The sequence below is a fragment of the Pseudophryne corroboree genome, chromosome 1, assembly GCF_028390025.1.
Source record: "Pseudophryne corroboree isolate aPseCor3 chromosome 1, aPseCor3.hap2, whole genome shotgun sequence".
Taxonomy (NCBI): Eukaryota; Metazoa; Chordata; class Amphibia; order Anura; family Myobatrachidae; genus Pseudophryne; species Pseudophryne corroboree.
The window spans coordinates 673,417,372-673,438,147 of record NC_086444.1 but is presented as its reverse complement, the minus strand read 5'-3'; the positions used below and the strand labels follow the sequence as shown (position 1 = coordinate 673,438,147).

General features: G+C 45.8%; 1 protein-coding gene across 1 annotated transcript in view; it reads left to right on the top strand.

The window, feature by feature from the left end:
* Nucleotides 1-20,776, top strand: part of TMEM59L (transmembrane protein 59 like) — a 283,368-nt gene that overhangs the window by 201,998 nt on the left and 60,594 nt on the right. Inside the window, exon 4 of the mRNA XM_063914725.1 lies at nucleotides 6,734-6,883. Within this exon, the coding sequence (XP_063770795.1) occupies nucleotides 6,734-6,883 (150 nt within the window). The remainder of the gene's footprint in view (nucleotides 1-6,733; nucleotides 6,884-20,776) is intronic.

Below are 20,776 nucleotides of genomic sequence, written 5' to 3'. Positions count from 1 at the left end.
GCAAGGAGGCTAGATGTAAATAGGTGCAGGGGGGCTAGATGTAACTGGGTGCAGGGAGGCTAGATGTAACTGGATGCAGGGAGGCTAGATGTAAGTGGGTGCAGGAAGGCTAGATGTAAGTGGGTGCAGGGAGGCTAGATGTAAGTGGGTGCATGGAGACTAGATGTCAGTGGGTTCAGGGAGGCTAGATGTAAGTGGCTGCAAGGAGGCTAGATGTAAATAGGTGCAGGGAGGCTAGATGTAACTGGGTGCAGGGAGGCTAGATGTAAGTGGCTGCAAGAAGGCTTGATGTAAATAGGTGCAGGGGGGCTAGATGTAACTGGGTGCAGGGAGGCTAGATGTAACTGGATGCAGGGAGGCTAGATGTAAGTGGGTGCAGGAAGGCTAGATGTAAGTGGGTGCAGGGAGGCTAGATGTAAGTGGGTACATGGAGACTAGATGTCAGTGGGTTCAGGGAGGCTAGATGTAAGTGGCTGCAAGGAGGCTAGATGTAAATAGGTGCAGGGAGGCTAGATGTAACTGGGTGCAGGGAGGCTAGATGTAAGTGGCTGCAAGGAGGCTTGATGTAAATAGGTGCAGGGGGGCTAGATGTAACTGGGTGCAGGGAGGCTAGATGTAACTGAATGCAGGGAGGCTAGATGTAAGTGGGTGCAGGAAGGCTAGATGTAAGTGGGTGCAGGGAGGCTAGATGTAAGTGGCTGCAAGGAGGCTAGATGTAAGTGGCTGCAAGGAGGCTTGATGTAAATAGGTGCAGGGGGGCTAGATGTAACTGGGTGCAGGGAGGCTAGATGTAACTGGATGCAGGGAGGCTAGATGTAAGTGGGTGCAGGAAGGCTAGATGTAAGTGGGTGCAGGGAGGCTAGATGTAAGTGGGTGCAGGGAGGTTAGATGTAAGTGGACACATCTGTACTTTGATGCTGTAACCCCTGGTCCAAAAATTAACAACTATCTTATCCAGTTCTTGGAGTCATTGGTTACAGTCATTAGTGATTAGTGATTTGAGCAAACCCTTCTTGATAGCTGGTGGAATAAAACTATTCGCAACAAGCAGAGTATTCTGGTTGGTCTCTTTGTGGTATACATTGGTGACTATTCTTCCATTTTGGATTTGTATTTTCACATCCAAAAAATGCATTTCTTTTTTATTACACTGATAGGAACATTTTTAGTTTTATGAAGGTGCATTGATGCTCCCTACTATTGAAACAAATTTTCCTTGCACACTAGACCATGGGGTATATTTACTAAGGTCCCGATTTTGACCGAGATGCCAATTTTTCATCAAAGTGTCATCTCGGTAATTTACTAAGCAAAAATCACGGCAGTGATGAGGGCATTCGTAATATTTTGGAAGTCCTAGGAAAAAATCACGAATCAATACACCATCGGTCAAATACGCCTGCAATTTGCTAGAAATCGGGAATTTACTAAAAAGTGCAAAACACAAACACTGCCGACAATAGCCAAACACTGCCGTGATAAAATACAAATCGTGAAAAAGTGCTAAAAAAAAACAGACCTGCTTTTTTATCCCGTGTTTGTATAGGCATGCACGGATCCATGAGATCCGTGCATGTTTTTCAGTGGGAAGGGGGGGAAAATGTTCTAAATTTTCATTAAAAAAATTGCGTGGGGTCCCCCCTCCTAAGGCAAACCAGCCTCGGGCTCTTTGAGCCGATCCTGGTTGCAGAAATATGGGGAAAAAATGGACAGGGGTTCCCCCATATTTAAGCAACCAGCATCGGGCTCTGCGCCTGGTCCTGGTTCCAAAAATACGGGGGACAAAAAGAGTAGGGGTCCCCCGTATTTTTGAAACCAGCACCGGGCTCCACTAGCTGGACAGATAATGCCACAGCCGGGGGTCACTTTTATACAGTGCCTTGCGGCCGTGGCATCAAATATCCAACTAGTCACCCCTGGCCGGGGTACCCTGGGGGAGTGGGGACCCCTTCAATCAAGGGGTCCCCCCCCAGCCACCCAAGGGCCAGGGGTGAAGCCCGAGGCTGTCCCCCCCATCCAATGGGCTGCGGATGGGGGTCTGATAGCCTTTGTGATAAGTGTTTGATATTGTTTTTAGTAGCAGTACTACAAGGCCCAGCAAGCCTCCCCCGCAAGCTGGTACTTGGAGAACCACAAGTACCAGCATGCGGCGGAAAAATGGGCCCGCTGGTACCTGTAGTACTACTACTAAAAAAATACCACAATAAAGACATTACACACACACCTTGACAGTATAACTTTAATACATCCATCCACACCTCCATATACACATACTTACCTTATGTTCCCACGCAGGTCGGTCCTCTTCTCCAGTAGAATCCATGGTGTACCTGTAGAAAAAATTATACTCACATAATCCATGGTTGAAGGCTCCTCGGTAACTCCTTTTGTAATCCACGTACTTGAAAAAATAAAAAAACGGATACCCGACCACGAACTGAAAGGGGACCCATGTTTTCACATGGGCCCCCTTTCCCCGAATGCCAGAAACCCACTCTGACTGATGTCTAAGTGGGTTTCTTCAGCCAATCAGGGAGCGCCACGTATCGGCTGTGTGCTCCTGTACTGTATGACAGGCGGCACACGGCAGTGTTACAATGTAGCGCCTATGCGCTCCATTGTAACCAATGGTGGGAACTTTCAGGTCAGCGGTGAGGTCACTTTCGGTCAACCGCTGACCTGAAAGTTCCCACCATTGGTTACAATGGAGCGCAAAGGCGCTACATTGTATCACTGCCGTGTGCCGCCTGTCATACAGTACAGGAGCACACAGCCGATCAGGAGGGTGCTACAACGTGGCGCTCCCTGATTGGCTGAAGAAACCCACTTAGACATCAGTCAGAGTGGGTTTCTGGCATTCGGGGAAAGGGGGCCCATGTGAAAACATGGGTCCCCTTTCAGTTCGTGGTCGGGTATCCGTTTTTTTATTTTTTCAAGTACGTGGATTACAAAAGGAGTTACCGGGGAGCCGAAAACACTGGATTATGTGAGTATAATTTTTTCTACAGGTACACCATGGATTCTACTGGAGAAGAGGACCGACCTGCGTGGGAACATAAGGTAAGTATGTGTATATGGAGGTGTGGATGGATGTATTAAAGTTATACTTTCAAGGTGTGTGTGTGTTGTCTTTATTGGGGTATTTTTTTAGTAGTAGTACTACAGGTACCAGCGGGGCCGTTTTTCCGCCGCATGCTGATACTTGTGGTTCTCCAAGTACCAGCTTGCGGGGGAGGCTTGCTGGGCCTTGTAGTACTGCTACTAAAAACAATATCAATCACTTTTCACAAAGGCTATCAGCCCCCCATCCGCAGCCTATTGGATGGGGGGGACAGCCTCGGGCTTCACCCCTGGCCCTTGGGTGGCTGGGGGGGGGGGACCCCTTGATTGAAGGGGTCCCCACTCCCCCAGGGTACCCCGGCCAGGGGTGACTAGTTGGATATTTGATGCCACGGCCGGAAGGCACTGTATAAAAGTGACCCCCGGCTGTGGCATTATCTGTCCAGCTAGTGGAGCCCGGTGCTGGTTTCAGAAATACGGGGACCCCTACTCTTTTTGTCCCCCGTATTTTTGGAACCAGGACCAGGCGCAGAGCCCGATGCTGGTTGCTTAAATATGGGGGAACCCCTGTCCATTTTTTTCCCATATTTCTGCAACCAGGATAGGCTCAAAGAGCCCGAGGCTGGTTTGTCTTAGGAGGGGGGACCCCACGCAATTTTTTTTTTACATTTAAACTTTATTTTTTTTGTTTAACAAAGTGCACAATGAAGCCCAGCACGGATCTCTCAGATCCGGCCGAGATTCATTGTATTAAAGTCGGCAGTGTTTTACAAGTCACTCACGTAAAACACTGCCTAAAAAAAACGAATGACATCGACATCGGAAAACCCGAAAATGCAGAATACGGCAGCTTAGTAAATTAGTCGTAATCAATTCAAAAAGTTGCAGATTTACACTTTCGATGTCATTCGTGATTGAACTTTGACCTCAAACGGGAAAACACGAATCTTAGTAAATTTACCCCCATATGTTTCTTTTATACATGATAATGATTGCATGAATCAAACAATTAGATATTGGTACTTTTCCACTTGGTCTGTGGAATCTCTTGACAAACACTGAATACAGACTTACACGTCAACCCATTCTCAATCCATACTTTTAGGGTGTTCCTGTTACTCAATAAACTTGACTTCTTCCCAGTGAAAAAGCCAAATAACTGCACTCATTCTAACTGGCAATATCATATTACTTACAACCAATAGCAATCCCAAAGTTACCTTATACTAGGAAACGTAAGTTTGTATACTGTGACCCATGTGAATTCCTTTGATTCAGTAATACCTCATATTACCACAGCAAATTAGGAGTATTTAACTTAAACTAAAATGTACACTTGTTGCCATAGGGGAAATGATTATGTTTTTTAATACCTGTGCCAATCTACAGCTTCTAAATAACTGAAGCTCTGAAAATGAAGGTACCACAAAATGCAGCAACTATAATCAATGAATGAAAAATGAATTGTAAAACATGCTTGAAAACCATATTATATAGGTGCTATCCATAAGACAGTACTATCTGCTTCAGAAGTTCATTTGCAGTCAGCCATTCAGGAGCACCTAGCTAATACTGGCAAGCATCATCATCATCAGCAGCAGCAGCAGCATGTAATAGCACCAACCCCAGGGACAACTTAAGAGATGAAGGGGCTTGCATTCAGAATATATGCTGCCCCCCCCCATCACCAGTACAGTAGCCTAGCAGGACCCTGGGACCATGCCACTTGTTCCTTGATTACGGTGCTTTCCCACGCATCTGCATATCTTTTGGAAAATGGTGAAATTACGATTTTCCCTTTCATTTCTGTGTCAGTGATATTTGAGAGGTAATTATAGTAAGTATATTGGTTTATAATGTATGGGTGCAGGGTATGCGATGTGCACCTTCCTGAAGCCAGGATCCCCTTGTGTCCCCGATCCTCGCACCCATTATAGATACTCCTGTGACCAGCCCCAGGCACTGACAAGTGATATGGCTAAAATAATATTTAAATGTATTACATTTTTTGACAGTATTTTCACTGTATATAAACCAGTTGAAAAGGGTTGAGCGCCTCTCACAAGGTATTAAGTTAAGTGTCATCGATGAAAATCTTAAATGCTCTATTCCTTATTTTATCTGTCAACATTTTGGCCCTGTCAACATTTCAACCTGTCTATACATTGTCTACATTATGTCGCTGACTAATGTAGACTGCATAGACCAATGTTTTCACTGACTGCATATTGATTGTCGACATACTGTATTGTCCATGCTGACATTTTGGTTGTGTAAATATTGTAGCTTTTGACATGATGGCGTCTATATTTTGAATGTCTATGTTTTGACTGTCTAATATTCCCAACCCGTATATGTATATATGTATGTATGTATATATATATATATATATATATATATAACACAAGAATGGTATCAAGTTGCGCTCGGGATATGAAAAAGCAGCACCTCTAGAAGAATCCCTCGTCAGCAAGGATTCACAAATAATAAATACGTACAGAATCTGAGGGCGCTAGTGACTTATTACAGACAATCAATATAATTTAAAATTTATTCTTAAAATACAATGTATATCTCTACTTCATCTTTTCAAATAACATTGTTATCATACAGGATGGATACAACATCAAAATATTTCGATATACACCAATCAAGTTTTTGCTCAATTACAGTACCCAATTCAAATATATACCAATCAGGTTTTAATCAGATGTAGAACCCAACGCGTTTCGTCCCTTAGGACTTCTTCAGGGGTATTAGATCTGAATAAACAGAAAAAGTACAATGACTTAAAATCACAATACATAAATAAATGGAACCATCCAGACCCATTGGTTAGATACAAAAAATTAAACATAATTTTGACTAAAATTAATATAATTTCCTTTTCATTAGTACCCATATATAGTGAAAATAATAGCATAATTTGGACTATAATACAATAGCCATTTCGTTAGTGCCAGTATATAGTGGAGATAGAGCAGGTGTCGTGAACTAGGTAATGAATAGATATACATACCAACATAAGTCTCAGACTTATGTTGGTATGTATATCTATTCATTACCTAGTTCACTATATATGGGTACTAATGAAAAGGAAATTATATTAATTTTAGTCAAAATTATGTTTAATTTTTTGTATCTAACCAATGGGTCTGGATGGTTCCATTTATTTATGTATTGTGATTTTAAGTCATTGTACTTTTTCTGTTTATTCAGATCTAATACCCCTGAAGAAGTCCTAAGGGACGAAACGCGTTGGGTTCTACATCTGATTAAAACCTGATTGGTATATATTTGAATTGGGTACTGTAATTGAGCAAAAACTTGATTAGTGTATATCGAAATCTTTTGATGTTGTATCCATCCTGTATGATAACAATGTTATTTGAATAGATGAAGTAGAGATATACATTGTATTTTAAGAATAAATTTTAAATTATATTGATTGTCTGTAATAAGTCACTAGCGCCCTCAGATTCTGTACGTATATATATATATATATATATATATATATATAAACCTCTGCCTCTACACTCTCTATCTCTGTCATACATCACTCGTATGGCTGCACACTCACATATTGCTAGACTTCTGTGTTTTGAATAAGTATAACTGCATATCTTGGTTAATAACCTGCATCTGACTGTGTCATTTTTCCATACTATCCTAGATGCTGGACCTCCGACTTCCTTCATCTTTTTCCATGTTTGACCTGATCTCTGGCTTCTGCAGTGACATTGTCAGCTCAGCGCAGAGCTTCATCTCTTCCACCTGGACTTTCTACCTGCAGTCTGATGACGGGAAAGTGGTAGTATTCCAAGTGAGTATGGATTAGGAGAAAAAGCTTAATGCAGTGGTTCCAAGACTGGGTGCTATGGCACCCTGGGGTGCCAAAGGGCACTTGCAGGGATGCCATGGGTTGGTGGTCCAGGACCAAGTCAAATTACTTATGAGCCTAAGGATGACAAGTAAATATAATTTCTCTAACGTCCTAGTGGATACTGGGGCTCTGTACTTTAGTACCATGGGGTATAGTTCGGGTCCACTGGAGCCTGGCACTTTAAAACCTTTAGTGTGTGTATGTATGTGTGCTGGCTCCTCCCCTCTATGCCCCTCCTACCAGACTCAGTTTAGAAAAATGTGCCCAAGGAGCCGGGTGTATTTCTCTGGAGCTCCAGAGAGTTTCCTTTAATTTTGTTTCAGTTTATTGTTTTTCAGGTAGTCCTGGTTGACAACCAGACTACCTGCTTCGTGGGACTTAGAGGGGGACCGAACCAATCTCCTGAGGGTTAATGGTTTGTAATCCCAGCTAACAGGACACTGAGCTCCTGAGATGCTGATCACACATCGTCAGCAGCAAGCTGCCACCCTCTAACAGATGCTGAAGATCGCAGTTGCGGTGAGTGTTATATCCGGGGTCCCAGTTAGATGGTCCCCAGTGCAGTTTGGTGGCAGGTCGCGCGGTAGTCACGGGCCATGAGCTGCGGTGCCCGCCGCGGACATAACTGGCTCAGGGCTCATGCCCCACAGTGCTCACTGCCCCTAAGGGCTTGTCTGTACTGATATGTATGTGAATCTCACTCATGGCCAGTATAATATTGTTAGGGACCTCATGCCATTGCAAGGGGCGGGGCTACCCGAATCAGGACCAGAGAGCGGGAAGTCGCCATTTCCTGCTGCTGCGGACATCAAGGTTGCATGCACGCTGCTCCTTCAGGGACCCTCGCTATTACAGACTGTGTACTGGCACCAGGGGATCATAGCAGGGGGGGGGGAGCACTAAAGCGGTAGCGCCGCTGCATGTTTTATCAGGTTTATTCATATTATTTCACACACTGTGCTGCTGTGTGGGTGTGCTGGTCTCCGCTCCTCAGTGTCACTCCAGGGGCTCTCTAGGGTCTGTGTGGGCTGTGTTATACAGTGAGCTGCGCTGTTTTACAGTATTTAAGGATGTTTGTGGACATGGTTATGTGTACTGCTTGTAACTCTACTCCTTCATCAGCTGAGTTTCTCATGTGTGAACAGTGCTCCTTGTCTCCTCGGGGACACAGTTCACAGGCACCTGACTGGTTAGATAATTTTAAAAGCATGATTCAAAATGTAAATTCAGAATTAGCTGCAGCTAAAAAGGAGAGACAGGTGTTGAAACAATCTATTGATTGTATGGCTAAAGCAGCAGATACCAGAAAGGATTCTTAGCCCCTTCTCTCGGTTTCACATAAACGCTTACTGCCACAGGTGCTCCAGTCTGATTCTGATTCTGATCAGCCTGATGTGGATGAAGATGATATGGATGAGGACAGCTCTCTGTCCCCTGGTGTGGAAGCCCTCATTTATGCTGTTAGAGAGGTTCCTCACATACCAGATCAGGATACAGGAACCAGATGAGGAGTTGTATTTTAATGTTAGACCTAAGAACTCAATCACCTTTCCTGTGTCTAAAGAATTTAATTCTCTGGCCAGGGAGGCATGGTTAAACCCTGATAAGAAATTTAAACTTCCTCAGAGGTTTTTAGCTACTTTTCCCTTCCCAACAGAGGACAGGAAGGTATGGGAAAACCCCCTGTCAGTCGATCCATCTGTATCCAGACTGTCTAAGAAATTGGTACTGCTGGTGCCAAGGGCTATCTCCCTTAAAGAGCCGGCTGACCGTAAAATTGAGACCGCTGTCAAGGCAATATATACGGCAGCAGGTGTAGCACAACGACCTACAATTGTTTGTGGGTGGATTTCCAGGGCAATAGTCAAGTGATCTGATCCTGTTATTGATGGTTTGGACTCATGGCCCTGGGATGAGGTCATTACTCCGTTGCAACACATACAGGATGCTGCAAATTTTATTACCGAGGCTATAAAAGAATTGTGTAAGATAAATGTCCACACTACTGCTATGGCTGTTTCGGCACGCAGAGCTCTGTGGTTGCGTCAATGGTCAGCGGACGCTAATTCCAAAAAAGGGGTAGAGAATCTTCCCTTTACAGGTGATGATTTGTTTGGTAACAAATTAAATAAATGGATCTCCCAGGCAACAGTGGGTAAGTCTACCTATCTGCCGTCGGCTGCGCCACCTGCTAGACGTTCTTACACAGGACTCTCTTTGCAGTCCTTTCATGTGGCGAGGTTCAGAGGCAGGGGCCGGGGCGTCTCCGCCACTCTAAGAGGATCTCGTGGTAAGTCCCGTAAACCTGCAGCTGCTGCCTCCCTGGACCAGACCACCGGATCCTCTGCCGCTAAGCCTTCCGCGTGACAATTGGCCCCAGCAGCAGGGCGACTTTCAGGTGGGTTCTCGTCTTCAACAATTCTCCCACGTGTGGGCAAAGTCCTGCCGGGTTCCTTGGGTGAGGGTCATCATTTCCCAGGGATACCGGCTGGAATTTCAGGCAATTCCTCACAGATTTTTCAAATCGGGCTTGCCAGTTTTACCCACAGCAAAAGTTATCCTGCAAGAGGCTATTCAAAAACTTTTGCGGACAGGGGTGGTGGTTCCAGTACCTCATCTGTTATGCAGCAGGGGTTTTTACTCCAGTCTTTTTGTCGTTCCCAAACCAGACGGTTCGGTGCAACCCATCTTGAACCTGAAATCTCTAAACCCATATCTACGGGTGTTCAAATTCAAGATGGAATCCCTGCAGGCAGTGGTGTCCAGTCTGGAGGAGGGGAAGTTCCTGGTATCGCTAGATGTCAAGGATGCTTACCTACACATTCCCATATGGCCCCCTCATCAGGTTTACCTCAGGTTTGCCACATTGGACAACCATTTTCAGTTTCAGGCCTTGCCCATGGCCTGTTCACAGCTCTGAGGGCCTTAACCAAGGTCATGGCGGAGATGGTTCTGCAGCTGCGCATGATGGGAGTAGACATAGTACCCTACTTGGACAATCTCCTGATAAAGGCTATGTCCAGGGAGCTGTTGCTACACAGCATCGATCGAACGACTCGCCTGCTTACGGATCATGGGTGGATCCTAAATTTTCTAAAAAGTCTCATCTGGAACCGACCCAAGGGCATCAGTTCCTGGGAATTATACTGGATACGATGTCTGAAAAGGTGCTGCTTCCGATGGACAAGGCCTTGGCTATCCAGGTTATGGTCCGCTCAGTGCTCCGTCCTCTCAGAGTATCCATACATCTTTGCATCCAATTGCTGGGGAAGATGGAGGCTGCTTACGAAGCGATCCAATACGGCAGATTTCATGCCTGGCCATTTCAGCTGGATCTGCTGGACAAGTGATCAGGGTCTCACCACATGCATCAGGAAGTGACCTTATCTCCAAAAGCCCGGATTTCTCTGTTATGGTGGCTTCAAATTCCTTACCTGGTAGAGGCAGGACTTTCAATATTCACTCATGGATTCTTCTGACAACTGATGCCAGCCTCCGGGTTTGGGGGGCTGTGACCCAAGGGACCCTGTTCCAGGGGTTATGGTCACGTCAGAATCTACTCTGCCGATAAACATCCTGGAACTCAGGCCAGTTTACAATGCCCTTCTGCAAGCTTCCCATCTCCTGAGGGACCAGGCGATCCAGGATCAATCGGACAACGCCACGGCGGTGGCGTACATAAACCGACAATGAGGAACAAGAAGCAGAGCAGTGATGCAAGAAGTGTCAAAAATCCTCCTCTGGGTGGAGGCCAACGCAAGGGCCATCTCAGCCATATTCATTCCAGGAGTGGACAACTGGGAAGCAGACTTCCTTAACAGACACAACCTCCATCCAGGGAAATGGGACCTACATCCCCAGGTGTTTCAACAGTTAGTTCACCGGTGGGGCTGTCCGCAAATAGATCTGATGGCTTCTCGTCTCAACAAGAAGCTATAACGTTACTGTTCCAGAACGAGGGATCCGCAGGCTGTAGCAGTGAACGCGCTGAAAACACCTTGGACGTACCAGTTTGTGTGCCTGTTCCCTCCTTTTCCGCTAATCCCAAGGGTTCTAAAAAGACTAAGAAGGGAAAGCGTTCAAGCGATTCTAATTGTCCCGGATTGGCCTCGACGGGCATGGTACTAGGACCTCCTCACCATGGCTCTGGAGGATCCCTGGCCTCTGCCGCTCCGCAAGGATCTTTTTCAACAGGGTCCGTTCGTCTGTCCAGACTTACTGCAGCTACGTTTGACGGCTTGGAAGTTGAGAGGGATATCCTAGCAAGAAAAGGTCTTCCCTCTCGGGTTTTTACCACCATGGTCCAGGCCAGGAAGATGGTTACGTCGAAACATTATCATCGTATCTGGAAAAAGTATGTTTCATGGTGTGAAAGTAGAAAAATGTCTCCTGTGGAATTTCGAATTGGTCGTTTTCTACTTTTCCTACAAGCGGGAGTGGATATGGGCCTACGCTTAGGCTCCATCAAAGTCCAGAATCTCTCTATTTTCTTCCAGAAACAACTTGCCATGTTGCCGGAAGTACAAACTTTCCTGAAAGGAGTGCTTCATATGCAACCGCCCTTTGTACCTCCCTCCTTGGGATTTCATTGTGGTTATGTCCTTTCTTCACTTGCACTGGGTTGAACCCTTACATAGGATGGAGTTAAAATATCTCACCTGGAAGACAGTGATGTTGCTAGCATTGGCGTCTGCAAGACATGTCTCTGAATTGGGGGCCTTATCCTGTAAGAGCACTTATTTGATTTTTCATGGAGACAAGGCGAAACTCAGGACCCGTCCTCAGTTTTTGCCAAAAGTGGTTCAGCTTTTCATGTCAGTCAACCCATTGTGGTTCCGGTGTTGTCTGACGCTTCCATTGGACCAGAGTTCTTGGATGTAGTGAGGGCTCTGAAGGTTTATGTCAAGAGGACGGCTCATCATCGGATATCTGACTCGCTGTTTGTCCTCTATGATGCCACAAAGATTGGTCATCTGGCTTCCAAGCAATCCATTGCTCGTTGGCCCAGGTTGACCATTCAACAGGCCTATACTTCGGCGGCTCTGCCTTTGGCGACGTCTATTCAGGCACACTCAACGAGGTTTGTGGGATCTTCCTGGGCAGCTGCCCGAGGTGTCTCGGCCTTACAGTTGTGCCGAGCTGCTAATTGATCTGGTTCTAACACTTTTGTGAAATTCTGTCAGTTCGACACCTTGGCCAAGGATGACCTTCAGTTTGGTCAGGCGGTTTTACAGAGGTCTCAGCACTCTCCCACCCGTTTGGGAGCTTTGGGACTTCCCCATGGTACTAAAGTACAGAACCCCAGTATTCACTAGGACGTTAGAGAAAATAGGAATTTGATACCTACCGGTAATTCCTTTTCTCGTAGTCTGTAGTGGATACTGGGCGCCCACCTCAGTGCTTCGATTCCTGCTTACTTGCTTAAGTATTTGGTTGGTCCGCCTTTGCAGTCCTTTTCTGTTGTTGGGATAGCTGTGCTATCCTGGTTGGATTGGTGTTGCTATCCTCTGTTCTGGTTAGCGCCCTCCTTTCATTTATGGTTGTGTGTTGGCTTGTTGCCTCACCACTGTTGTCTTTATTACTTCTCTCATGGTATGTCCGTCTCCTTGAGCACAGTCTGGTAGGAGGGGCATAGAGGGGAGGAACCACCACACATACATTACACACACTAAAGGTTTTAAAGTGCCAGGCTCCAGTGGACCCGATCTATACCCCATGGTACTAAAGTACAGAACCCCAGTATCCACTACGGACTACGAGAAAAGGAATTACCATAGGTATCAAATTCCTACTTTACTTACTTAATTTAATATTTTTCTGCTGAATATCTTAATAAGAAACATTTCTTAATGTATAAAAGTATATAGTAAGTGTATGCCCTCATCTCTTTAATCTGTATTTCCTTATAAAATATGCTTAAATCAGAGGGTTTTAGGGAAAAGAAATGCATGTCTTAAACTCTTCAGTTGCCTGTCTTGTTTCAGACTTTGGGGTACATGTACTAAGCAGTGATAAGCGTGGAGAAATGAGCCAGTGGAGAAGTATCCCATGGCAACCATTCAGCTGCTCTGTATAATTTTAAAGTATGCAGCTTACAAATGTTACTTCAATGCTGATTACTTGCCATGGGCAACTTCTCCACTGTCTCACTTCTCCGCCCTTTTCAGTACTTAGTACATCTCCCCCTGAATTTATCTGAAACTCTTAGTGCTTTTCGGACCTAATTCAGCATGGATCATAGATGTGCAAAAAATCGTACATCTACGACCCATTACACTGACATGTGGGGAGACGCCCAGCACAGTGCAAGTTGCAATTCCGCCCCGCATGCCAGATCTAGCCCCCAGCCCACAGGGGAAAGCATCGCGAGGCGGGGCATGTTTATGGTATCCTTCTGTCGACGCAACCTAGCTGCTAAGGCAGATGGCTACCCGTCATGTTTCGGGTCGCACCTCTGCGTGTGATGTCACGCAGCTGCCGCGGCCCGCCTTGCTAATGGTCTGGACATGCCTGCGTTTCCTGGACAGCCCCACCCCAATGCCGCTGCGCCGCCACGTTATCGCCTCAATCAGGCAGAGGAGCTCCCAGATGTGAGATGCCATCTCATCTCACTGTGCGCACGCGCAGTGGGGCTTACGCACTCTTCGCAATGCATCAGCATGCGAACGCTGCCATGCTGCATTAGGCCCTTCAGCTTCTGTACCGCAAGCCTATGTTGAGCATTGTGGTAAAGGTATATATCAAGTATATGGAGTCAGGCGCTGAGATCGGTGTTTTTCTAGCTGCTGTATGGTGGGAGATAGTCAGTCTCTCCAAAGTAAATACAGAGTATGGAAAAGGGTAACAGCGCTAAATGTCAATTAAAAATCACGATTTAATAAATTTAAAAAGACACATCCTTGTCATGCAATAAACAAAGACAAAATAAGCTGAAGATAGGGATCTATCTGTAGCACAATGTAATAAGTGCCAGCTGCAGATTAAAAATGACCGTGTCCCGTTATATCTGTGGACAGTTCATACAGGAAGTTAGATGTATAGGTTTCCAATGATGGTGAGAGTACCGGCTGTGTGTTTCGAAGCATAGGATCCTGTAGCGATGGTCCTTAAGGCAATGGGGTGCCACGCAATTATGTCAGGGTCTTTGGTAAACAATAGCTTAATCAGCCTTGTAAATCACCTCATGGTAATGTCCAAACGCCCACAGGTAGCTACCAATTGGGGCTAAGGGAACGTAGGTCTCTGTAATGGCAGCGTGTGCACTGGCTTATGACGCGTTTCGCTGCGTCCTTGCAGCTTTAACAAAGATGGATGCTAGGTGTCCTTATCCCCTTTTTTATATGGCACCTACTGGCAATATCAGATCCTATTGGCTGCTTGTTAATACATTAATCAAGAAAACAAATAATATCTAAATCAATATAATAAGTTAGGAACAAAATTGAGGCAATTTTAATATAGAAACCGTTTTTCACTGGCTGGATATTGATATGTAAAGCATTAATTTTCTTATTTTTAGTTAATACACAGTCACGGTCACATGACCGGGTTTTTACTATGGTTAAATGTACATATACAGCTCATTCAAATTATTGGTCATCTTCGTCACATGACCTTCCTTTTTGCCGCCTCCCGTGATGCAATATTTACATATGCTCCCGGCGGCCAATCTCGGCCCGGGCATGTGATCATCCTTCAACCAATAAAGGTCCTAAAGTGGACGGACCAGACACATGATCAGAATCGGTTATGTGTCCGGTCACATGTCTGGTTCTATTTCCGGAAACTAGTTGCCCGGCATCGGAGGTCATATGATCGGAATGAGTCATGTGATCGCATATGAAAAACCCATATATAAAAATAGTTTACTCGACCTTAATGGTAACGTAATCTGAGTAAATTACGTGTTTACATAATATATTAGATTCCATCAGCCAACTATAAGAGAACACAAATCTTCACCGACATTAATTTATATATAATACTATGACCGTTGTTGTCCAGGGGAAAAAAGCCCTTGTTTAGTCATCATTAGTGTGGGCAATTTTGCCCACCTTAATAATCTAATAAAAAATCACATACTTGGGAAGAATCCCACTGTGAACAATAAATATATTATAAAAGCTGATTATAGTTTCATCTGCTTTCGCTAAACCTTTATGGTAACTTGTGGTAAAAAAAAAACAAGGGGGGGACAAGTTTATATCACAGCTGTAGATTAATCCTCAATATGTATGTAAACAAACATAGCCCAAAGAGAGGATCTTTAAATCCACACCAAAACAGAGCCCAATAACTACATGGGACCTTCTGTAGAACCGGTGTGGAAGTCTAAAACCTCATAATACTGAATTGAGTTCCAGGGCTTCATTAAGACCTTGGGGATGGAGTGTATTTAGTTGGAAAGTCCAAAAGATCTCCTGTTTGGACAATCTGTTAAACCCATCTCCACCCCACTTTGTTATCGGAATATGTTCTAAATCAATCAGTTTTAAAGATCTTGGATCGTCCCCATGGAACTCGGAGAAGTGTTTAGGTATACTATGATTTTGTACTTTCTTTACAATATTTCTCCAATGTTCTATGAAACAGGTTTTTAAGGGTCTAATAGTTCTCCCCACATATTTTAAATAAATGCAAAATCTCTGTTAGTGATCTTATCTATTCTTTTAGGTTTTGGTTCCAACATTTGGGACCTTTCCATAGTTGAAACTTGCTTAAAAGCATTTTCTAATAGATGTTTTGGATAGTCTCTGGTTTCAAATGTAGAGAGCATATTAGTGGCTTGGCTATTAAATTTGTCTGTTGTAGAACAATTTCTCTTTAGTCGCATCAATTAACCTTTGGGTATATTGGACTTCCAGGGCACATAATGAACACTTTTATAGTGCAAATACGCATTGCTCCCTACCTCTTTGATGTAGTTATATGTATGAATCTGATTATTTATTATTTCTAGGGTCACATCCAAAAAATGAATCTGGGTAGGATGAAAAGTGTGTGAAAAAAACAAATTATAAGTGTTGGTGTTGAGAGAATTAACAAAATTAGTGGCAGAGGTTAATACCCAGAGCTGTAGCTGGCTCCTATCTATAATGTGAAGAGACCTGTATGTTGTTATATTTGGTGTGCATTTACTGACTCTCACTAATCTCTCTCCCCATCTAAATAGAAAATGGCTTCCAGCCAATCAGAGTTCAGTGTAGAAAAGAATCCCAGCAGCTATCAGCCAGTGATAAACCAGGACTCTGAGAATAAGATAGAGAGAAATATTGATATTTAAGGAGAGTATCGGCAGCAAGTACTATTGTGTAACTTAGAGTTTCTGGCAGTTGTCCGGTTTGGTACATTAATCTATGGAACTACAAATGTTATTTTACATACCATAATAGTTCATTTGTAATACAGCACTACAATTTGTACACCACTATAATTTGTAAAGAGACTGGGATGCTAGTACTCCAAAAGGGAAATACAATTTCAGTACCCCAACCGTTACTGAAATCGAAAACATTTTCTTTTAATCAAACTAAAGAAACAGCTGACAGCAAGGTGCAGACTGATACTGGATTACAGTATGTCTTATTACTTGTTTTGAGGGAGGAGGTGCGATAAAGTTATAAGTGGATACTACCGGCGGGATGTGATGGAGTTCGAGATTGCCAGAGGTGCAGGATGCTGGAGGAGCTCAGACTTTTTTATTAAAGAGGCAAACACAGGGGTTTTGCATTGGAAGTGTTTGCCCCTTTAAAAAAGTCCGATATCGGCCATCATCCTGCCCCTCCAGCGATCTCTGACTCCATTACATACCGCCACACAGTATATGTCAGTTGATGATCACACTGCAGTATATTTAGGACAGCTTTTTAGATTCTAGTTTAGATTCATATTAATGTTAATTTCTCTAACGTCCTTGAGGATGCTGGGACTCCGTAAGGACCATGGGGAATAGACGGGCTCCGCAGGAGACAGGGCACTCCAAGAAAGCTTTGGACTCTGGGTGTGCACTGGCTCCTCCCTCTATGCCCCTCCTCCAGACCTCAGTTTTACACAGTGCCCAGAGCAGGATGGGTGCACTGCAGAGAGCTCTCCTGAGTTCTCTGCCTAAAAGCATTTTTGTTTGGATTTTTTCTCTACTTTTTCACAGGGAGCACTGCTGGCAACAGGCTCCCTGCATCGAGGGACTGAGGAGAGAGGAGCAGACCTTCTTGTCAAAGATAGGCTCTGCTTCCTCGGCTACTGGACACCATTAGCTCCAGAGGGGGTGAACGCAGGTTCTTACTGGGCGTCCACCCCCGGAGCCGCGCCGCCGTTCTCCTCACAGAGCTAGAAGAACAGAAGACAGAAGTCGTCAGGCGGCAGAAGCCTTCAGCTTCACGGAGGTAACGCACAGCACTGCAGCTTTGTGTCATTACTCCCATACACCTCACACACTCCGGTCACTGTAAGGGTGCAGGGCGCAGGGGGGGGCGCCCAGGGCAGCAATATAAACACCTCTTATGGCAAAAGACAATATACATGTACAGGTGGGCACTGTACATGTATATAAAAGAGCCCCCGCCATATTTTTGTAAGTTTGAGCGGGACAGAAGCCCGCCGCCGAGGGGGCGGGGCTTCTCCCTCAGCACTCACCAGCGCCATTTTCTCTCCACAGCACCGCTGAGAAAAAGCTCCCCGGACTCTCCCCTGCTTACACACGGTGAAGGGGTGTTTAAAAGAGAGGGGGGGGGGCACATAAATGGCGGATAACATATTATACAGCGCTGCTGGGGAAAAATATTTTGTGTTGGTCTACAGGATCATTGCGCTGAGGTGTGTGCTGGCATACTCTCTCTCTGTCTCTCCAAAGGGCCTTGACAGGGATACTGTCTTCAGGAAAGGGGTTCCCTGTGTGTGTGAAGTGTGTCGGTACGCGCGTGTCGACATGTTTGACGAGGAAGGCTCGCTTAATGTGGAGGGGGAGTGCTTGAATGTCATGTCGCCGTCAGCAACGCCGACACCGGAATGGGTGGATATGCTGAATGTCTTGAATGCAAATGTTAATCTATTGCATAAAAGGTTAGACAAGGCAGAAGCTAGGGATCAGTCAGGTAGCCAGTCCATGCCTGTCTCTGTGGCGCCAGGCCCTTCGGGGTCTCAGAAGCGCACCATATCCCAGTTCGATGACACAGATACCGACACAGATACTGACTCTAGTGTTGACTATGAAGATGCAAAATTACAGCCGAAGGTGGCAAAAGGTATTCGGTACATGATTATTGCCATTAAAGAGGTTTTGCATATTACTGAAGAACCCCCGGTCCCTGACACAAGGGTACACATGTATAAAGGGGAAAAGCCTGAAGTCACCTTTCCATCCTCATTTGAACTGTGAATTGTGCGAAAAGGCTTGGGAATCTCCGGATAGGAGACCACAAATTCCCAAAAGGATTCTTATGGCGTATCCTTTTCCACAAACTGATAGGATACGCTGGGAATCTTCGCCTAAAGTAGACAAGGTGCTGACACGCTTGTCCAAAAAGGTGGCACTGCCCTCTCAGGATACAGCTTCCCTCAAGGGACCTGCTGACCGCAGGCAGGAAATTACCTTGAAGCACATTTACACTCATTCAGGTACTATTGCTAGACCGGCTATGGCGGCGGCCTGGGTTTGTAGTGCGGTTGTGGCATGGGCAGATTCCTTATCTACGGAGATTGACACCTTAGATAGGGATGCTATTCAAATGACCATAGAGCATATCAGAGATGCTGCCTTGTATATGAGAGATGCTCAGAGAGACATTTGTTTATTAAGCTCCAGAATAAATGCTATGTCTATTTCTGCTAGGCGGCTCTTGTGGACCCGACAGTGGACGGGAGATGCCGATTAAAAGCGGCATATGGAGTCCTTGCCTTACAAAGGGGAGGAGTTGTTTGGAGACGGCCTCTCGGACCTTGTCTCTACGGCTACGGCTGGTAAGTCGAATTTCTTACCTTATGTCCCCCCACAGCATACCAAAAGGCACCTCATTATCAAATGCAGTCCTTTCGTTCCAATAAAAACAAAAAGGTACGGGGATCGTCCTTTGTTGCCAGAGGGAAAGGTAGGGGAAAGAAGCTGCACACAGCTAGTTCCCAAGAGCAAAAGTACTCCCCTGCCTCTGCAAAGTCCACCGCATGACGCTGGGGCTTCCCGGAGGGAGGCAGATCTAGTGGGGACTCGTCTTCGGTTTTTCAGCCACGTCTGGGTTCACTCGCAGGTGGATCCCTGGGCATTAGAGATTGTTTCTCAGGGATACAGGCTGGAATTCGAAGACTTGCCTCCTCGGCGGTTTTTCAAATCGGCTCTGCCGGCTTCCCCGTCAGAGAGGGAGCTAGTGTTGGCGGCAATCCAAAAATTGTGTATTCAACAGGTGATTGTCACAGTTCCTCATCTCCAGCAAGGAGAGGGATATTACTCGACCCTGTTTGTGGTTCCGAAACCGGACGGTTCGGTCAGACCCATTTTAAACCTAAAATCTCTGAACCTGTACTTGAAGAGGTTCAAGTTCAAGATGGAATCACTCAGGGCGGTCATCGCCAGCCTGGAGGGGGGGGATTGGATGGTGTCCCTGGACATAAAGGATGCATACCTTCATGTTCCGATATTCCCCCCTCATCAGGCGTTCCTGAGATTTGCAGTGCAGGACTGTCACTACCAATTTCAGACGTTGCTGTTTGGGCTTTCCACGGCCCCGAGGATTTTCACCAAGGTAATGGCGGAAATTATGGTGCTCCTGCGCAGGCAGGGGGTCACAATTATCCCATACTTGGACGATCTCCTCATAAAGGCGAGATCTCGGGAGAAGTTGCTGGACAGTGTGTCTCTGTCCATGAAGACGTTGCAGATACACGGCTGGATTCTCAATATACCGAAGTCACAGCTAGTCCCTACAATGCGTCTGACCTTTTTGGGCCTGATTCTAGACACAGACCAGAAAAAGGTCTTTCTTCCGATCGAAAAGGTTCAGGAGCTCATAGCCATGGTCAGGAACCTCTTAAAACCAAAAAAAGGTTTCAGTGCATCACTGCACGCGGGTCCTGGGGAAGATGGTGGCTTCATACGAGGCCATCCCTTTCGGCAGGTTCCATGCGAGGACCTTTCAATGGGACCTCTTGGACATGTGGTCCGGGTCCCATTTACGAATGCATCAAAGGATCACCCTGTCTCCCAGGACCATGGTATCTCTCCTGTGGTGGCTGAACAGTGCTCACCTGCTAGAGGGTCGCAGGTTCGGCATTCAGGACTGGGTCCTGGTGACCACGGACGCAAGCCTCCGAGGCTGGGGAGCAGTAACACTGGGAAGAAATTTCCAAGGTCTCTGGTCAAACCTAGAGACTTGTCTCCACATCAACGTCCTGGAGTTGAGGGCCATATACAACGCCCCGTGTCAAGCGGAGGAATTGCTTCGGAGAAAACCGGTTCTGATTCAGTCGGACAACGTCACGGCAATGGCTCATATAAACCGGCAAGGCGGAACAAGGAGCAGAGTGGCCATGGCAGAAGAGACCAGGATTCTATGCTGGGCGGAAGGCCATGTAAGCGCACTATCAGCAGTGTTCATCCCGGGGGTGGACAACTGGGAGGCGGACTTCCTCAGCAGGCACGACCTGCATCCGGGAGAGTGGGGACTTCATCAAGAAGTCTTCGCACAGATCACGGTTCGATGGAGACTGCCTCAAATCGACATGATGGCATCCCGTCTCAACAAAAAGTTAAAGCGGTATTGCGCCAGGTCAAGGGACCCTCAGGCGGTAGCGGTAGACGCTCTGGTGACACCTTGGGTGTTCAGATCGGCCTATGTGTTTCCTCCT